Source organism: Lolium perenne, chromosome 7, assembly GCF_019359855.2.
Source record: "Lolium perenne isolate Kyuss_39 chromosome 7, Kyuss_2.0, whole genome shotgun sequence".
Taxonomy (NCBI): Eukaryota; Viridiplantae; Streptophyta; class Magnoliopsida; order Poales; family Poaceae; genus Lolium; species Lolium perenne.
Genome location: NC_067250.2, coordinates 202,318,566 through 202,338,416, shown reverse-complemented (window position 1 = coordinate 202,338,416; position 19,851 = coordinate 202,318,566). Strand labels below are relative to the sequence as shown.

General features: G+C 43.9%; 1 protein-coding gene, 1 long non-coding RNA gene and 1 pseudogene across 8 annotated transcripts; all 3 read left to right on the top strand.

The window, feature by feature from the left end:
- Positions 1 to 646: 646 nt before the first annotated feature.
- Positions 647 to 8,072, top strand: LOC127314463 (uncharacterized). Of its 7 annotated transcripts, none has more exons than XM_071823616.1 (11): positions 647 to 1,377; positions 1,918 to 2,081; positions 2,333 to 2,484; positions 3,281 to 4,799; positions 4,992 to 5,073; positions 5,274 to 5,484; positions 5,805 to 5,875; positions 6,227 to 6,454; positions 6,568 to 6,613; positions 6,721 to 6,776; positions 6,986 to 8,072. In XM_071823616.1, the coding sequence occupies exons 4-6, from the start codon at positions 4,572 to 4,574 to the stop codon at positions 5,411 to 5,413; spliced, it is 450 nt and encodes a 149-aa protein (XP_071679717.1). In that variant the 5' UTR covers positions 647 to 1,377; positions 1,918 to 2,081; positions 2,333 to 2,484; positions 3,281 to 4,571; the 3' UTR covers positions 5,414 to 5,484; positions 5,805 to 5,875; positions 6,227 to 6,454; positions 6,568 to 6,613; positions 6,721 to 6,776; positions 6,986 to 8,072. The 7 variants fall into 7 exon arrangements, with proteins under 7 accessions (XP_071679717.1, XP_071679716.1, XP_071679712.1 ...); XM_071823615.1 differs by having other exon boundaries at positions 6,941 to 8,072; XM_071823611.1 differs by having other exon boundaries at positions 6,724 to 6,776; positions 6,986 to 8,071.
- Positions 8,073 to 8,181: 109 nt separating this feature from the next.
- On the top strand, positions 8,182 to 12,316 carry LOC127314464 (uncharacterized). Its single transcript, XR_007859674.2, has 4 exons — positions 8,182 to 8,412; positions 8,498 to 10,929; positions 11,461 to 11,759; positions 11,845 to 12,316. It is a non-coding gene; the product is annotated as an uncharacterized lncRNA (long non-coding RNA).
- A 2,552-nt stretch (positions 12,317 to 14,868) lies between these two features.
- LOC127312408 (uncharacterized acetyltransferase At3g50280-like) lies at positions 14,869 to 16,330 on the top strand (annotated as a pseudogene).
- The last annotated feature ends 3,521 nt before the right edge of the window (positions 16,331 to 19,851 follow it).

Sequence of the window (19,851 nt, the reverse complement as noted above, 5' to 3'; positions counted from 1 at the left end):
ACCCTGCCACCGCTATAGAAGCTATTGCATCGTTAGCCTCACCTTATTTTCTCTTCGGATTTTAAATTAAATGTAATTGCTAGGCCACAATGAGAATTAAATTATACTATGTTTTTCATGACATAAAAAATATTCAGTAAAAAACAATTTGTAGCAACACGCTGACACCTAACAATAAATTTGTTCGGATTTATATCTTAATAAAATTTAAGTTTGGAGCCGGCTTGCAATCTAATATTTTTAGAATTGATTACATTCATCATGAATAGGAGAAAACATGATCACTATTGATGATAGTGACAAATATGAGGAGTATCAACACAGGTTTTGTAAAAATGTTTGAATATTGGTTTCTCCCGATGCAACGCACGGGCACTTTTCCTAGTCTATACCTAATAATAAAGGAGCAAAGGTTTCTGCCAAAATTTTCGTCCAACATTTTTTTAACCGTTTTGCCCTCCCACCAGAATACATAATACAGCAAGTGCCATGTACCGGTTCGTTTAGTTTTTTTTTTTTTTGGCTTCTCTAGCCGAAGCCAAGCAGAGAACTGTCCTCCTCGAAATAGGCTTTCGCCCCGCTATATTTCTCCTATAAATGTTGCAAGACTACCCAGCCATCCAGGGGTCTGAGAGGGGCAAATGAATCCTGTTCGTCCAATCCGGTTGACACAGTAAATTTGCAACCCCACGTTTCACAGCAGCCGTCGGATATGGTAAATTTTTGTTCACTTCGTGCTTGTTTGAATAGGTCAATGACAGCTGGGCCCGTTTACGTGTAGGGCCGGTGTTTCAGCCAGCGAACCAGCTTAACGATCAAGTGCACGTCGCACACATGTCCCGCTGTGAAAACCTAGATCTTGATTGGCAAAAATATCTGAGGCGTCTCCTCCCACGGCCTCCACTCCACCTTCTCGCTCCGAGCCGCCGCCCTCTTGTCTCCTCTCTCCCGCGGCCTCGACTCCCCACTCCTGTCGGCGGGCAGAGGCGGGCGAGCTCGACGAGTAGCTCGCGCGGGCGGGGCGTCAGTGGGGCGAGCGCGCGCGGCGAATGGCGGGGCGAGCGGTCATGGCTGGGGGAAGAAGATGCGACGGCCATGGCGGCTGACGGCAGGAGCGCGTCTGGGAGAGGCTGGCGGCGCGGAGGGTGAGCGGCGATCGGACGGAGCAGGATGCAACGGCCACGGTGGTGGGCGGAAGGAGGCGCTGAAGGAGTGGGTCCGGAGGATGGCGGCGGCGCATCAGTGGAGTCACTCACGCCAGCTCGTCGGCTCCCTTGGCTTCCTCAAGCCATCGGCAAGCACCAAGGCCGCCGACCCAAGAGGGCGTGCTCACAACGGGCTGGTCGCCTGGATCCACCCCGCCGCTTGATGCCCATGGTGCGTACACTCTCCTCTTTCCTTTTGGCACAGATCATTTGTTCTTTGTTCTAGGCTTCTAGCCCGTTGGAGATGGAGCCCTCTCTCCTGTACGTGATTTAGTCTTCCTCTATTCTCAGTTTATCATGCACAAAAACATGATTTATAGATGGGTACCCAGTATGCTTTCTCCTGCACGATTCTCTAACCGGAATGATGACTCAGCTATGTAGCGCTGTAGCCCTTGTTGCTTTCTAAAAAAAGAGGCAGGTTTGTAATGTTTAGGCACAATTTGTATATTGTCTACTTCCACCAATAAATGTTTGGAGGTGGATGTAATATCCTAACCAGGATATTTTCCCTCCTTCTTACTACCTTTTGATTGTTTGAAGTTCATCCTGGAGTTCCTCTGCAATTTCCACTCAATGTTTTATTTCTTTCTGATGACCCCACACACTGTATTTTGTTTGCTTAATTTAAGATTTACTGGAATATCTTTGTACATAGGAAGCTTCCCTTAATATAGATCTATATGTACCACATAATAACCACGTCGAGCAGGATGGGGCGGCCGCGGTGGCGAGCGAAAGGGGGCGCTGAAGGAGCGGGTCTGGAGGAGGGCGGCGACGCATCAATGGAGTCACTCACGCCAGCAGGTCGACTCTCGCCAGCCTCCACAAGCGACGGAGATGGTTCGGCCTGGCCATGGCGATGACAGTTCTCCGGTAGTGAGCTCCTCTTTATTTTTCTTTCCGCTCTAATTTCATTCACGTTTCATAGGCAGAGTTTGGGCTGCCACTAGATTTTACACCATAGATGGCAGTAGCCAATGTTTCTTTCTAATGTCCATTAGTGCAATTTCTTTTCATTTTTCTTTATTATTTTTCCGATATATCTTGAGGTGCTTCTGATTTTCTAAACAGTATTATGGGCTCTGCACATGTGATGAAACTTATGCTTATGGCTGCATTTATAGGATCTGTGTTGTAGTTGCTGCTGCTGCTGGGCGAGCTGTTACATAGTCACACTGAGGCTGACACACAACATTGCTTGCATTACCTGACGGATTCATCCCTGGAGTGATACATCAAAAGATTACTCGGATGGTTGCCAGATAACACGAAGGAGGTAAGGAGTGTCATTGATATATTATGGATGGTTTATACACCTTAATTCATACATATCTTACATGTGGTACCTGGCAATAAATTATTTTTCCTTTATGGCTAGGAGGTGAACTTCCTAGAAGTAGCAATAACAAAGAATAATGATGTTATGCCAGATGAACTTCCCAAGGCGGATAGTTCTTTTTTACCTGGCCCTTTATGGCTGATAGTTCTTTTTTACCTGGCCCTTTTCACTTTGCATGTTCTAGGATTTAGTAGGCTTGCTTCTTGTCTCATCCTGTATTAGGCTCTGGTTATGTGCTCTTCTTCTGTGTTGAGGTGTGTCGCTTCCTTCTCCTTACTAGGAATGCATCTTCCGTTCAGGGCCTCTTTTCTCTATGGTGATTGACTGATTGTTCTTGCTTTGTATCTAATACACTCTGCTGCTATATTTCATGAGCATAGCCTGAGAGAATTCTTGCATTTATGGTACGAGCAGAAGGTATGATCTGAATGTGTCATTGCACAAAAGGCAAAACTTCCGCTATGTGTCATTGCAGAATGGCTCTCTTCTGTAAGGTATACACTGAACACTTGCCGTTATTACCTTTATTTGGTTAGGTTTTCATGGGAATAGATTATACACAATGGCGCAATGCACTCTGCTTATGGTGAAATTTGGTGAGCTTGTGCGTACCATTTTATTTTTTCGGTTTGTTTCTTTTTTTGTTTCCAGCACCACATGGCATATAATTTCTTTATCATGGATTAACCATGTATGATGTTAACATGGTATGTTCTCATTCGGTGCATTGCAGATTTGCTTGAGTGGTAGCAAGCTGCCTTGCAGATTAAAGTTGGCATGATCGCTGCAGGGTACAGAAACATGAGTCAATCCTCTTCCAAGGTTAACTCCACATGTTCTTCCCTCTTCTAAATTTCTTTTCCATGAAGGATGAATTCTCGAAGTTTGTTTTGTTTTCTTGGAACACACATTAATATGTTGTGTTTAGCGTGCTGTTAGAATTTTTTTTTCAGGACCTTCACATGGATCTTTTAAAGAAATCTACGGTTTGCTAATTATAGTTCTGAAATTATATAATGGACTGTTTGGTGATGTCATATTTTGTTGGCATGATAAGTGGTGAGTAGGTTTCATGCCACGGAGAAGATCATAATAGAGTCGCTCTGGATTATGTAGCTGTTTTAGAACCCTAATCATATATCATAGAATAGGAGAAGGTGATAAGAACATTGATGCATGTGATCACACTTTGTCAAACGTTGTTAGCACCTTATCTACCAGTGGAAACGTACAACTTCTAGAAAAAGAGTCTTTCATCCTTCATGCTTGTTCCATCTCTAAAGGGCTCTGCCCTACTCGGCCAGCCAAGGGGCTCAAAGGGGCAAAACAATCTGGTCCATTCAATCACGCTGCAACAGTAAGTTTCTAAAGCCGCTTTTCACCCCAGCCGTTGGATGCAGTAATTTTCTTTTACTTTTTGTTTGTCTGGATAGATCCATGACGGATGGGGCCTTGCGTGTGTGGGGTCGGCGAGCAGAGGCAGCGAGGCCACTCGTTCACGTTTCCTTTCTCCTCTCGTTTTTCCGTGCGTGTGGTAGTGGGTGAAAACCCTAGATTGGCCCCGTGGTGAAAAAAATCCCCCAATCTCGTGAGGGCGGCGACGTGTGGGAGGAGGGAGGCGGAGTTGGATGCGAGGCGCGGGAGCAGCTATGTGTCGCTGGTCGAGGGCGCGGTTGTGGGCTGGCGGCGGTGACCTGGCGCGATGGGTCGACAGTGCCTCGACCTCATTGCTTCTCTTCCACGCGTACGCGCTGGAGAAGCATGGCCGGGAGGCATGGCAGGCGCCGCCGCCTCATGCCTCGCATCCGGAGGACCCCACATCAGGAGGCAGCGCTGGCGCCGCCGCTGCATAGAGCGCCAGCAGGCCACGGGCGCCACCGGTCGCCGCCGGCCGCGGGCGTCACCCTGCCAAGAGTAGAGAGGCCGTGGCCACGTCTACTGCCGTCCCGACAGTCTTCTCTCTCCCCCAGCGGGTGGTCGCCCTCTCTGGTGCGTGGGCGTGCCGGCTCAAGCGACGCGGTTCAATGGGGAGACAAGGTGAGCGAAGCTTCTTCCATGCCGGCTACGTCGGTTCAATGGGGAGACAAGGTGAGCGGAGCTTCTTCCATGCCGGCTACGTCCTCCTCCTCCTCCTCCTCCCCCCCCCCCTCTTTCAAGGTGGTAGGCACCACGATGTTGGGGACGGGCCAAGCGTGAACCTGGGGCAGCAGCATGCTCTGGATGCGAGCTGGGCCGGTGCCTATGATGCCATGGTGAGCATCTCTAAATCCTTATTTCCATTTGCTCTTGATCTCTCTCTCTTCTAGGCTTTGCCATGTCTACTGGTTCTCTACGCACCTTCTTGGTTCTTTCGATTTGCTTGTACCTTCAGGTCATAAACTGTTTGATGAAATACCTGTGTGTTGATCCATTCTTGCTGCTCTATATTTTGGCTGTTCATGAAGCACCTGCCGTCCAAGCAGGGCACTTTGTGCGGTGACGGACTACTCCTGGAAGAAAACGAGGACAAGAACACCGCTGCCACATGTGAGCTCTGTGCTCAGCCCTTGTTAATTTCCTCTAAAAATGATGAGATGCATCTTGTTCAACTTGTGTAGATTTCTTTGTTCTGATCAGATGCGTGAGGGCTTTGGTTGCAGCGGATGTTTTATTTTGTGTACAGATTTTCTTTTGCCAAATTTGATTTTCAAACTCATGACTTTTTTGTGTGATTGAGATACATGTAGTAATTGATACTGAGCTGGATGATGAAGCACTTAAGGCACAGTACTTGAAAGCTCACCCGTATGGAGAGTGGCTCAAGAGACAGAAGATGTACCTCAAAGACATTGTAGAATCTGTCCCAGAAACTGACAAAGTTGCTTGAAGCATTTCTGGCTCACGTCACCTTCATGATAGGACCATATTATCAGGTTGAAATATCTGGTAGACTATCAGGTAATATCCTGTTCCAGAAAGCTGCTTTTTAATACACCATTAGCATTGAAATTAGACTTGATAATTGATGAAAATGGTAGTATGACTAGATGCTTGCTGCAAAATGAAATGCAACGCCAATTAATGAGTACAAGTGTTAGTAATAAGATGTGCAAGTAGACTAGGGTAGGAAACTGTTTCCCGACTTTTTTTTGGTCAAGGTTAGCATATTGTTATCATCCATATGTGCCGTGCATAGTCAGTTTTCTTAGGTATACAAGTGCACTATTTAGAAACTTCAGGAAATAAGATTTGTAATGCTGAATTTTGTGCTCTTGCAGGGTTAAAATGCCAATGAGGCTGATGCTATCGTTTCCTAAAATGGCACCATTGGAATGGATCAGCTGCATTGGTAATGATTAGTGCAAAGCTGCAATTTATCTCAGTTTCCTCTAGACTATGTAGATCTCTCTGCAGTTTACTTTTCAACCAAATGATTTCCTTAAAACATCATCTGATGTTTAAGCAACACAAATATTAATTATTGGACACTTTATGTAAATATCACAATATTTCACAGATTGAATCGTCCTGAACAGTCAACAAATGTCCTACATTTCTAAGTAGGCATATCTTTAGCGCTTATTTCTCCTATTATTTTGTTTTATGTACCAACATTACTGCTGCATGCTAATAGAAGGTTGTTGCTTTCTGTGTTTCACTAAGCTTGTTTCTGTTATCCACTTTCTCCTTATTTGTGCAGCAATTAGCTACCGTGAACACGGCATATTGATTACGAGGAGTTGGTGCGCCTTCGTCTCTTCTCCCCTCAACCAGGAGATGTCAGCGAGATATCTTGCATCAATGATGCACAATCAAGAGATGATGGGGCCTTGTGACGTGTTTTCAGTGGTGGCTCCCTTGGCTGTGCGGTGTCCTCGGCCAGAGCAGGGGCCTGCCAGCAACCTCACAATCTCTGGCTTGTTCATAGGTATACCAGCTCTGCTATAATTCTCCAATGGAATTCATGTTATATGCTCAGTTCGTGTGGTGTTCTTAATGTTACTTGTTCATATTGTTTGGTGGTCGACACAAATGCAAAAGGAGCGGCATAATGCTTTTTTACGTCTATAAACATAAATACTACCAGGTATCATGGCTCCTAGAGGAAATGCTTAATTCTATGCTAATTTTCTCTCTTTCAGTAATCCTTTTGTTGTTTTATAGATTTGGCATAATGCTTATTTCTACCTCTAGCAGGCCCCTTGTAATTACCGTCAAGAATGCTGCCAATTCGCCTACTGCAACTAAAGGTACAGATGAAAGGCCTTAGTTTCTAATACTATTGTTGCAGCGTAGTTGGTGAAACTGATTTGTTTAGGAATATGCAAAATTACGCGAGTTCATAGATCTGAAGCAATTCCATATTAAAGAATCTATACTTCCCATAATGAACTTGGTATCTCAATTTGCATAGGTCGAGTACAAGGAAATACCAAATTGAGTGTTTTCTCCTCACTAGGTTGAGTACAGGGAGAGATGTCGGAGGGCAGCATCTGGAGCGTCACTTGATAGTCATCTTTCCAAAAAAGGTCCCTATCAAAGTTCCTTATTGGTTCTTGCCATTGATCTATACTCAAACCTCTCCACTGAAGAAATACAAGTGCTCTATAATGTGATTTATCCTTTCTGTACTTACGATCTAACAGTGATTTATGTGAGGTGCCATTGATGTTCATTGTTTGTTTGGCAGAGGTTTAGTACCAAGGGAAATAATCATGCCAAGACAAATCAAACGAATTTATTTTGTTCAGAAAATCAATTTTTTTTAATATTTTAGCAAGTCTCGTGGCTGGCGGCTGGTTGCCTGTCTATGGAAAATATTGGTTATTCATTGCTTGCTACGAGTTCATTGCCGGCGACAGTTTGCCTGCCTATGGAAAATATCGATTAGTTCTTCATTGCCTGCTATGAGTTCAAAACGGAAAATCAGTAATACACTATAGGAAGCTGTTCTGAATGGAAGGCGTCTTTGCTAAATTGAGTACAACGTAAATACTTTATTTTAGAAATTGCAGAAAGGCTGCCCAACTTGAAAAAGATATATGGTATGGAAGCCAAAGCGTATATTCACCGAATGCTTCTGGGATAGAAGTGCTTGCATTGGTATGTTACCGTTTGCTCTCTAATGTTAGCTTGCACGATGAGAGAGGGAAGTGGTAGTTTTTTCCCTGTTGGATATATATTTGTTGAATTACTTGGTTCTTTCTTCCACTATCGATCTTATCTTTCCAGTCTACTGTTGTCTTACTTTTCAGTAGGTTCTCTTGTCTGATTTGGAAAAGAGCTGCTGATGTTTGCACTCGAATTCAATGATGGTTGCCCAGTTTATGTTAGAGTGTATTATACTGCTATAAAAAGTTGTACCAATTTATTGTATACGTAAATTATTATGTAAACATCAGAGGTTAAGATTAGTTATCTTACAACTTTATAGCGAAAAATACTCAAATTTATAACTGTTCGAGAGTTAAAAATGTGTATTTTTCTAGGTTGTCTAAATCAAGAGCTTTTATTGCCTCTTTAGCAATCTACTAGGATCATTGGTATTGTCCAATATGTATTGCAATTGGTATATATGTACTCGGATCTGGCAGGCATATTGCATTGTTCATTCCATCGGTTATACCTCCCTTGCTCGGCGGCCGAGACGTGGTGGCGACGGCCGAAGGAGAGTGGCGCGGCCGGAGACGGGCCAGCGCGGGCGGATCCGCGGCGGCGACGACCGGAGGCGACGGGTGCGGCCGGAGACGGGCTGGCGCGGGGCGGATCCGTGGCAGCGGCGACCGGAGGCGAGGCCATCTCTCCTCCCTGCTCTCGTCATCTTCAGTGGATGAACACTGGGCAGGCGGCAAGGGATGGTCTTGGCACAGCCTGATTCAACTCCAGGTTAGACTCGCTGGAGTTTCTTTCCTCGATTCTTACTCCGATTTAATTTCTGTTTTTCTGCTAATATTTGGAGTGTGGCCTGCAGATTATTCTAACACCGAGGGATGGACGGATGGTCATGGCCCAGCAACTGCACCTGCATCTACTTCCGCAACCTCTCCAAAGAGCCACGTTGAGGATCTCTTTTTCCCCAATGACCTTACACGTTTGTATGATTCAGTTGTCACCTTTTCCAGATGAATCAAGTCTCAATGAATGAGGTCGAGACGATGCTTGAGCTCTACAAAATCATAAAAGCTGAAAAAATAGTGTGAAATCATACTTAATTATTATATATTACTGCAACACCTCGGTGGAATGGAGTGTCTGCAAGATACTAAAGCGGTTAAATTCTGGCTAATTCTTAATACTAAAATAAGCTAAAACTTATGGTTTAAATTCTGACTTGATTTTGCTATTTGACATGTTTGAGAGTAGGCTTTGCCATGTATCATTACCATGTTAATTCAGGTTCTAATAAAAACATATGATATCTCTATATTTTTCTTCACTCTATTTCATGTTGGTTATCATCGACACTAATATTTTTCTTTTCCTATCTGTTAACAGAAATTCTACCCGAATTTTTATTTCTTTCTTCATATGAGATCCTTTAGTTCGTATTGTTGAATGTTACATATCTCTAAATATCACTATATTCATATTTCTCATATCTGATGGACCATGAGCTGTGTATATGTGCCTAATCACTTTACCCATCAGCTCTTACCTGGCATAGTTTTCAGCTGTTCACTGACTTCCACGTTGTATTTTGGAACCTTCCATGGGGATTGATCTCATGTGTTTCAATCTTCTGAAGGTTCTTTTGTCAATACTTGCTTTTTTGTGATGCTGCACTTTACACCCGATGGTGTTATTGGAACCGAATACGGTAGTTCTTGTTTAATTCAAGCCCGGATATGGTTAGGAATGTGCTAGCGTACTTTCCTTATGGTTGCTCACTGGACAAAGCACTAAATATGAAAAATATGAAAACTTCATTAGTATCTGTAGGTAGAAAAGGAGGTTCTGTTTGGTATAAGATAATATGGGGCCGGTCACAAGAAAAGAAGAGGAAAGATCACAAATTATTGTGAATATAGTTGACAATTTTGTATACATAGGAAAGTTTGCATTGTGACTTGTGAATATTTTTTCCCTCCTTCCCGCGCTTCTGTAGACAGCTTAGGAATTCTGTGGTGTACGAATAGTACCCTAAAATTCAAAGCGTAGATTTGTGGGGCACATCAAAGAGCGACCTTAATTTCAGTCCAGGCCTGAGTGGCCACTATCTCGGTCTTATCTTCTGGTTGCATATTGCTCTCTACATCCCTCTTTCCTCTCTATATCTTGTATGCCTTTCATCAGGGTGCAGCTGCCTCTTTTGAAGAAATTAAGAGGAGTTGCTGATGAGCTTCAGGGTATCCTAAAGAGGCAATGCTTTGGAGTAATCTGTTTGAGCTGGCCCTCTCATATTTTTGTCACGGTTTATTTCGCTTATTCTAGCTCTTGTTATTTGTCGTTAACATGTTAGTATTTGCAATCGTTGTTAATTGTTCCATCTGCTCAATTCTTCTTGTGTTCTAATGTTACAGTGTAGTAGAATTAAAAAAGTGATGTTAGTATATGCTCAATTCTCATTTAGACCATATAAAAACATGCATTTGGTCAAGTTTACCATATTCTAGAAATGGTTGACTGACCAACCTAGGGTGAAAATACTTGGTTGCACTTGAATGTGCTAATGCTAGGGTGAAAATGTTGAACCTGCTGAGCCTAAGGTAGCAGCAGGTAGTAGTAGCCTTATTCAGCCGATAGTGGTTATTTTCTAGGTAAAGTGTAGATGCGAGATATGATATGCCCTATTTTTATGATCGTTATAGTCACTTTATGCTTCTTTTAGCTGGGACATTGGTTTGTAAGGGGAAAGATTTTAAAGAGCGACCAGAGCATTATTAGGAACCATATGGTGATTCCGTGTTCAGGAAAAACAATTGCCATATAATATCACAGTTAAATTTAAAAATGCTATGATGATGGCTCCCATATGGTGATTTAGTGCTCAGGAAAAACAATTGCCACGGTGGTTGATAGAAAGCACAAACTTCTTAGGTTTTTTCGTTGCTTGGGGTTACCAGCTTGGTGCTGCCTTGGTGCTATTGTGGTTCCCAGTACTTTCTAGAAGCTTACAGTATATTTATTTTGGCCAGTTGGTTGTATTTTTCATCTGTTGCCAATAAATCATCTGTTTACCTGTCACATGACCATGTCACTGCCTTCTAAACCATATTTCCACTCCAAAGCAGACTTACCTATTTACTGACTGATCCTTGTTTCTACCAGGAAAACCAAAAAGAATAGTTGGCAATACCACCCAAAAAATTCAGCTGCCAATGTTTTGGTTCTCAGGGTCAATTGAGTTACTCATCTTGAAGTTGAGACAAACCTACAAGGCTATAGCGTGATGAAAAATATGAGGTGAATCACTTTTCTATTGTCTCTAGCATTTTTCTTGTTTACTGCACATCCATTTATTTGGTACAGTTAGCTAAGGTAACAGTGTAACACCCCCTTGACCCATCAGGTAATATATGCCTTCAAAAGTTGTTTGTGCAATAGTAATATCGTAGCAAGTATTCTGGAAGAGAGCCATAGTTTCCAATGTAACGTCAGGAGTTCTACTGGTTACTTTCTTCAGGCTTGGTATTAGAAAAGCTTTGGGTTCACGGTGATCTTCAACTTAAAATTTATTTCAATTTTTGTGATTTTGGATGTTCAGGTCAAATAGGTCATATTTTTCTTCTATATGTTGATGGAAAACGGAGCACCGCTGTGCTTCTCTGTTTGGAATCTTTTCGTCACTGTTTTGAGCTGTAATTTGTAGTCTTTTTAGGAGTTAAATCAAGCTTTGCTGCTATAGAATGTTTATTTTCCTTTTCTTGAAGGAAATCATTTCATTGTCTGAGTTACTTGTTCTATACAACCTGACTATATTTTATTTGTGCCTAGGTTGATGGGATATCGAATATCTAAAACCAGCACAATGTATCCTGGGGGCGCCAGTGACTACCGCAGGAAAGTTGGGGAGCCATCAGAGGATTTTGCTACATACATCCAGCAGAGAGGCTATGACCTTCATGATTCAACCTACGGAAAGTTTGCTTCTATGTTTGCAGTAAAATTTGCATGAAACCTGGAAAGATTTGTTTCTAAAGAGGTGAACCATTCTAACATCTGTTTGCACATGATCCCAGATGCTCGAGGATGCCAATTTCCATAGTGTCATCGCCCAAGACCGCACCGACCAGGTTATCCACTTTCTCGTAAATTGCTTGGACAAATGTACAATTTCTTCAGAGGCTAACATGATCATCGCTGTCTACGTTGTTTCAGTTCCTGGGGGTCCTGGAGAGGTAGCTGCCTTTAACCGAGAAGACCAAAGAGACTTTCTGGGCACCTAGGTTAACGTTTTGAACCCTATTTATTTTGTGCCTTTTCTTTTCATCATCTCTGGTTACTCACTACATCCACATCCACCTATGTTCTATCACTGGGAGGACTACGACGACATCGTAAAGGGCTTGAGCTTGAAGCTGAAGCAGAGCTGCTTGAGTGATCCACTGCTTGAGGTGATATTGCGAGCATCATCATGGTTTATTAATAGGAATATATTGATGTGGCATTGCAGTGGCGTATTGGTAATTGATAGTGCTGATTCTAGATACATGTAAACTCCTTATAAATACTTTCATTTATACCGTGAATATATTGTTGTGGTGCTGCAGTCGTGTATATATGTGTGACATGTTACTATTTCTAAGACAAGGCTTATGATTTTAATATGTATGGCTTTAGTGTTTGCGCCAGGGCGGAATGGGTCATCTTTCTTTGCAAATAAAAATATCGAGCCTATTTACATGTAAATAAAAATATAGCATTATATTTAAATTTGTCTTTACCAGAAAACCTTTGTTGCCACTACTATTTACTGAGTAAGAGAAATGGTTGAATGCATGTATATAAAATCGACATATGTTCTGTTACTTTGCTTGATAAATGTTTGCTGCCATTGAGTTTTTCTTAATACTATAATAAACTAAAACTTATGAGTTAAATTCTAATTTAATTCTGCCTTTTGCGCGATAGCGCAACCGGTCATCTAGTTAATATAGCAACCAGGATACAACAAGCAGAGAAGAGAACTGTCCCGCCCGAGCGCCGCCGGCCAGCGCGACTTCCGCCGCTGGCTAGGCCCTCGCCGACCGCTTTCTGCCAGGGCCCCGATGCCATGACCCTTGTGCGCGCCTCCTGCCGCCGTCCAGGCCCTTGCCGATCGCTAGCGCCCCTCCAGCAGGCACATGCCAGCTTCCGCTAGCGCCCCTCCTGCGTTGCCAGGAAGCCGCCGCCGGAAGCCCTCCAACCCTTCATCCTCTGCCTCCGATGAGAAGCACGTGGACTCGGGCCTCCACTCCAGATTTTTTATCTTTTGATTAGCAGCAGTCAACGCCACAGGTTTGTTGTTCTCGTCAGCCACAATGGAGCAGTCATGGGGAGATGGAGGGGAGGGGAGGCCTCAGGGATAGGTGGAGAAGGGGGAGGGACATGGAGGGGAGTGGAGGCGCCGGGGATCGATGGAGCGGGCTGCTGCTCGCGGGATCCTGCTGTTGCTGTTGAATTAGTCGAGATATCCCTGATGTTGCTGTTAACTGAACACTTTTTTATTGCAGTTTTGTTTCTTGGCAAATGTTGCTGGTTCCGTCTCTTTCACAAGAGTGAGAATTTTCCACAGGATCTGAAAACTAAGCATAGTTTATGGATTTCATATGTAGTCCTAAACTACAGAAGCAAATCGACTAAGAATAACAAGCATCAACCCCCTTCTTTTCGAGCTAATTAAACAGAGGGATTGTGGCTTGCCTCCTGCCTGCTCACACTGCATGATTAATGGGAGAAGCGATTACATGATTGTTGGCTGTTAATTGAACGGGATTCGTGGACCTGCCTGCATTCTTTGCATTGAATATATTCGTGGACCACTGCGTCGTCGATGGGGCACACGCCGCAACTGGGATGGGCAGAAGCAGAGGGAGCTGATGAAGCGCTACTCCAGCCGGTCACCCGCTTCCAGGCCAGGCCGCCTCCGAGGAGTGAGGCACATGCTTGCTGGTCGAGCTCAAAATATCAGATCGCCAACTCATTCCCCTCACTGCCGAACTGGCTCCTGGAATTCAGTCAACCCTTCAAGTTGTGCGGCTCAGATTCTTTCTTCAAAAAATAAGCTACTAACTGAGAATAAATACCCCTAGAGTATTAACGAGTTAGGGAGGACGATCGGGTAGAGGAGAAAAGACATTTTTACAAGCTCGAACTCTTCTTCCATTCCATGCGAAGACAAAAAATCAGACTTCGATTCATGCAAGTTCAGTAGCAGTTAGACAAACAAGAAAAATACCATATACTACTAATTGGAAGCTAAAGTGATTATATGCTCACTTCTAGAGAAAAATCACGCGTACTAAGGGTACATCGTCCACAGCTATTGATCTCTTGCAGCTGTATTCGAAAAGAATTCAACTTTGAGGCTCTTTTCTGAAACTGCTATTTGGAAATAAGTGAAAACATCCCCAGAAAAATTTAAATGAATTTGAACGATGATTAATCTGGGTTTGTTAAACAAGATGCATAAGGCAATGGTTCTAGCGTTAGACTTAATTAGGCTACATTGTTAAAATATGGGAAATAAGGGGCTTGAATGACACATGGATCATGTTGGTGAATATGATTTTCAATTTCCTAAAATTGCTAAGAAAAAAGGTTTTCGTCGTCCGTTATTTCACTTTCCGACTTTACTCCTAAGATTTTTGAAATATCACGATGCATACAACCGCCATATAAAAATAGACGGTTCATTTTGTTTCTTCATGTGAGAGGGAGAGTACGGTTCGAAAGGGTAAGGCGTCAAGGTTGTTTCTTTTGCGAATAAAAGTTCCAAAATAGCTACATATGCTTGACTTCCATTGATGATGGTAACAAAAACAAGTGTTAAAACGGATGGTTTGCTGAAGCTTTAAGTATTTCTTTCTCCCAATGCAACCCATGGGCACTTCTCCTAGTCTCTACTCAATCGATCCCCTGGCCCTCGTAGCAGCTATCCTTTATTTTTGAAGTGCAGCACCGGCCAGCACATGCTGCCAACTTGGGTGAATAAAAATAGAGAAAAATTTCTGAGTATAGGGTGGTTGTGAATCGTGTGGCGTTCATATGTGCCTGTTTTTAAAAGCTAGGTTCATACCTCGGACAGGCCGTATTTGCTCCATAGAGGTTTAAAAAGGGTGGCGAGATCGCATGAGCTTGAGTATCATCTTAGGACAGAAAAGGCAGCTTCTGCATACCAAGCTAGCTAGAAAGAACAGAAAGCACAGGGAGATGGGGAATGGGCTGACAGAAGCTGGCGCCGCCGAAACCGTACGGATCATGTCCCGGCGCATGGTCCAGGTGCCGTCGGAGGAGGCCGTGGTGGACATCCACCTCAAGCCCTGGGACCTCCGCCTCATCACCATAGACTACATACAGAAGGGCATACTCCTGCCCAAGCCTCCCGCCGGATATCCCCTCGTCGACGGCCTCACCTTCTCCTTCGCACGCGCGCTAGGCGGAAGGTTCTATCCCTTGGCCGGCCGGCTTGTCGAGGAGCATCACGCCGACGAGACCATCACCGTCTTGTTGCGCTGCACCGGGGAGGGCGCTGAGTTCGTCCACGCCGTTGCGCCCGGTGTCACGGTCCACGACATTGTCGCCTCAGTCTACACCCCTTCGGTGGTTCGGGACTTGTACCCGTTCAACCATGTGCTCGGCGCGGACGCCGCCATCAAGTCGCTACCCGTCCTGGCGGTGCAGGTCACCGAGCTCGTCGACGGCATCTTCATCGGTTTGTCCATGAACCACTGCGTCCGCGATGGCACCACGTTCTGGGCATTCTTCAACGCCTGGTCGGAGATCAGCCGAGGCGGTGGCGAAAGCGGCGACCTACACGAGATAACCAAGCTGGCGCAGGTGCTCCAGAACCAGCAATGGTTCAAAAGCCCCGTTCCAATTCACATGCCGTTTAGTAAGCTGCAGCACGTTGTCCGGCGGTTCGAGCGCCCCGCGGTGGAGGACTGTTTTTTCACCTTCTCTGCAGCAAGCATCAAGAAGCTCAAGGCCAGGGCCAACAAAGAGTTGGCCGCACGGCCAATGTTACTATATCCTCGCTACAGGCCCTGCTCGCCCACCTCTGGCGGGCAGTGTCCCGTGCGCGGCGCCTCCCACCAGGACAGGAGACATCTTATTACATGTTCGTTGGATGCCGGGGCCGCGTGAACGGCATGCCACAAGGTTACATAGGTAACGCTGTTGTTCTCGGCGAGGCAACCTCCACCGTCGGGAAGATCCTAGACAAAGGGTTAGGCTGGACGGCATGGAAGCTGAACCGCCTAGTATCGTCATTTGATGAAGCCGCCATGGAGGAATGGCTAGATCGCTGGACCCAGGTGCCCGATTTCGAGTACATCGGGCAGCTATCATCAGGAGGTGGGACACTCATGACAGGGAGTTCCCCACGGTTCGACGTATTTGGCAATGACTTCGGATGGGGAAAGCCGAGTGCCGTGCGGAGCGGCCCTGGGGACAAGATGGATGGGAAGGCAACTGTGTTCGAGGGGCCGGAGAAGGGAGGAAGCATGTCGCTAGAGGTGTGTGTTGCGCCGGACGTGCTCAACAGGCTTGTTGCCGACGCGGAGTTTATGGACACCGTGAGTATGCCCATGTCATCAGCTTAGGAACCAACTAATGTACGTATGCCGGAAGTTTAAATCATTGAATGCATTTATTATCCAAAAATCGGTCACATGTGCGTGACAAGATTTTGTTTGGCCCACCAGAGGTTCGAAATAAAAGTTGGTGGCAATAAATATCAAGGCATTACTTTTTTACAAGTCATTTATATAGAGTTATGGTTTATTTGGATTTGTTTTTTGATTGTTTACACCATGACTTCATTTCCAACATTATGGTTTTAGCTCAGTTTGGGCATGAACACCGCCCCCGATCCTAATTATGGATTGTAGTATGATAAGTTTTTTTTCTAAATTTTTTGGATTTAATGGAACCCTGGAAAGCACTGCTAAAGTGGCGTAAAGAAAACGTCTACAAGAGTTACTAGTTGATTTTATTTTATGTTTACAAGACCTATCTAGTTTACTCTTAATTGGATTGTGTTCAATGGATCGAAATATGCCGGAGTTAAGGATTCTCCTGCAGCTATGCATACATATAGAAATGAAGTGCAAATATGTAGTAAACAAAACAGAGATAAGAGATTTGTGAGCAGCACATCCGCAAATACTCTTGCCCCTAAAGTCAGAGGTGACAAGAGTCTCTTGGTCCAACCACTGTTCCTACAGCCGCGAGTACAACAATTATTAAGTAAATGAATACAGACCAAAGTATTAAGCTAGATGATTGTGTCGTTGATCCCGAATGAATCACTAAATATGGACCGTTACTTTCCCGACACTGAGGTTTCTCAGTAGCACGCCGTTCTCCATTCATCCCACTCTTTTCTTGATCGATCCGATAGAAATGAATACCTACAGATCATCGAATCGAGGCCAAAATACAATGATACAAGCTTCCAAAACTTCTATTGAATCCTTACACATATTTATGAGATTAGATGCATATAAACGTTGTGAGGATTCACCCCAATGCGCAACCCGTGCGAACTACTCACACATAATATCAAGATCAAAGATAGAAATCATTGTGGCAAATACTTGGATTCAAATCACAATATTCTTACAATGGTCGCCAATTCTTAAGGAGATCTCTATTACAATCGTGATGGATATGACTACGGAGGAGATGAGAGATTGAATGGATAAACTATGGTGGTGGATCTCCTTCGGTGTGGTGTTGATGGATCTGATGGATGGAGGATTTGTTTGGCGATGAATGGCTCTCTGATGGCTGTCTTTTTGGATTCGGGTCCTTCACAAAATTTATAGGGTTTGACCTCGGAAATGCTGCGGCGTCCAGTACGGGCGGAGCTTGCCCGTACCAGTGTCCGCTAAACCTTCTGGACCGAATTTTGACGCCTCGTCAACTTTGCTACACTTGTGACGTAATTTTCCTGAGTTATTGCATGTCCAGTTGTCATTATAACGTGTTTCCTGCACACCATTCAAACATAAATAGATTGCACATGTTTGCAATAATTAGTCATTAGTAACACATTAAGAGGTAAACTTAGTCAATTTCATGACTTAGCTAAAATTTTAAACGTGAAAAAAGTGGCGTATTTCACATCCATCAATTTCCCCAAGCTTAAACTTGATCATCCTCAAGTAAAAAATAATGAACCTTAAGGAACTTGGCGTTAAAACCAAAATAACGAGAAAGTAAACTCGAATACAAGTGGTAGACTTATGAGTCCATCACTTCTTCCATTCAAAAGCTTAGCATAGTTAGAGAAGTGCCAAGAATATAATACACGCATCAGTAACTCGAGACAACCACAATAAAGATTTATGATCATGAATAACTAGTTGTGTAAACAATCACTCTAGCTCAAGTAGTTAACTCTCAGTATGCCAAGCAACACTAGGAATTTTATTATGTTCAAAATTAAGTATGAGCATCCATGGAAAAATATGTGTAAGCAATGAAGTATCTTATTTACGCCCACATCAATAGATCAAGACTATATCAAAAACCTTACTATCTATTCCTTGCTTTTCAAGAAAATTCATATAATAGTAACGAGTCCATGCCAAGACTTAGAAGTGATACTTTTGGATTCCAATGATAGTTTCCAATCAAGAGTCATGAATGACCTTTTAGTAATATTTTTGCAACACTCATTGAGCTAATTGTACACACGAGTAGCCGGCTACCCGTGCCTTCAACACAATAGCTGAAACTGGGATTTATACCTCAAATCGTTCATAAGCCAGAGGAATTGTTAGCATCCCAAGAGTGTGCACCACAGTTTGTAGACACGATTTAAACATTGTCATACTTGATTCACAACATTACAATTTGGCATGCATCTCAGCTACCCCTAGACTTCAGTTCAACCAAACAACTCCTATCAAGAGTGCTATCAAGTCTCTCACCATATCTATGGAGTTAAGTATTGATGCTTGTTACGCGTACAGCACGCGTCCGTTGGGAACCCCAAGAGGAAGGTGTGATGCGTACAGCAGCAAGTTTCCCTCAGTAAGAAACCAAGGTTTATCGAACCAGTAGGAGCCAAGAAGCACGTTGAAGGTTGATGGCGGCGGAGTGTAGTGCGGCGCAACACCAGGGATTCCGGCGCCAACGTGGAATCTGCACAACACAACCAAATTACTTTGCCCCAACGTGACAGTGAGGTTGTCAATCTCACCGGCTTGCTGTAACAAAGGATTAGATGTATAGTGTGGATGATGATGTTTGCAGAAAACAGTAGAACGAGTATTGCAGTAGATTGTATTCGACGTAAAAAATGGACCGGGGTCCACAGTTCACTAGTTGTGTCTCTCCCATAAGAATAAGCATGTTGGGTGAACAAATTACAGTTGGGCAATTGACAAATAAAGAGGGCATGACCATGCACATACATGTTATGATGAGTAGTGTGAAATTCAATTGGGCATTACGACAAAGTACATAGACCGCTATCCAGCATGCATCTATGCCTAAAAAGTCCACCTTCAGGTTATCATCCGAACCCCCTCCAGTATTAAGTTGCAAACAACAGACAATTGCATTAAGTATGGTGCGTAATGTAATCAACAAATACATCCTTAGACATAGCATTGATGTTTTATCCCTAGTGGCAACAACACATCCACAACCTTAGAACTTTCGTCCTTGTCCTGCATTTAATGGAGGCATGAACCCACTATCGAGCATAAATACTCCCTCTTGGAGTTACAAGTAACGACTTGGCCAGAGCCTCTACTAATAACGGAGAGCATGCAAGATCATAAACAACACATAGATGATAGATTGATAATCAACATAACATAGCATTCATTATTCATCGGATCCCAACAAACGCAACATGTTGCATTACAGATAGATCATCTTGATCATGTTAGGCAGCTCACAAGATCCAACAATGATAGCACAATTAGGAGAAGACAACCATCTAGCTACTGCTATGGACCCATAGTCCAGGGGTGAACTACTCACACATCACTCCGGAGGCGACCATGGCGGTGAAGAGTCCTCCGGGAGATGATTCCCCTCTCCGGCAGGGTGCCGGAGGCGATCTCCTGAATCCCCTGAGATGGGATTGGCGGCGGCGGTGTCTCTGAAAGGTTTTCCGTATCGTGGCTCTCGGTACTTGAACTATTATCGACGAAGGCTTCTTAT

What these genes read in the sequence shown, in the direction of transcription:
- LOC127314463 (XM_071823616.1), top strand. Translation starts at nt 4,572, where the DNA reads ATGGGGAGACAAGGTGAGCGAAGCTTCTTCCATGCCGGCTACGTCGGT. An exon ending in CCGGTGCCTATGATGCCATG is followed by an intron (nt 4,800 to 4,991) that starts GTGAGCATCTCT and finishes CTGTTCATGAAG; the next exon opens with CACCTGCCGTCCAAGCAGGG. An exon ending in CAAGAACACCGCTGCCACAT is followed by an intron (nt 5,074 to 5,273) that starts GTGAGCTCTGTG and finishes AGATACATGTAG; the next exon opens with TAATTGATACTGAGCTGGAT.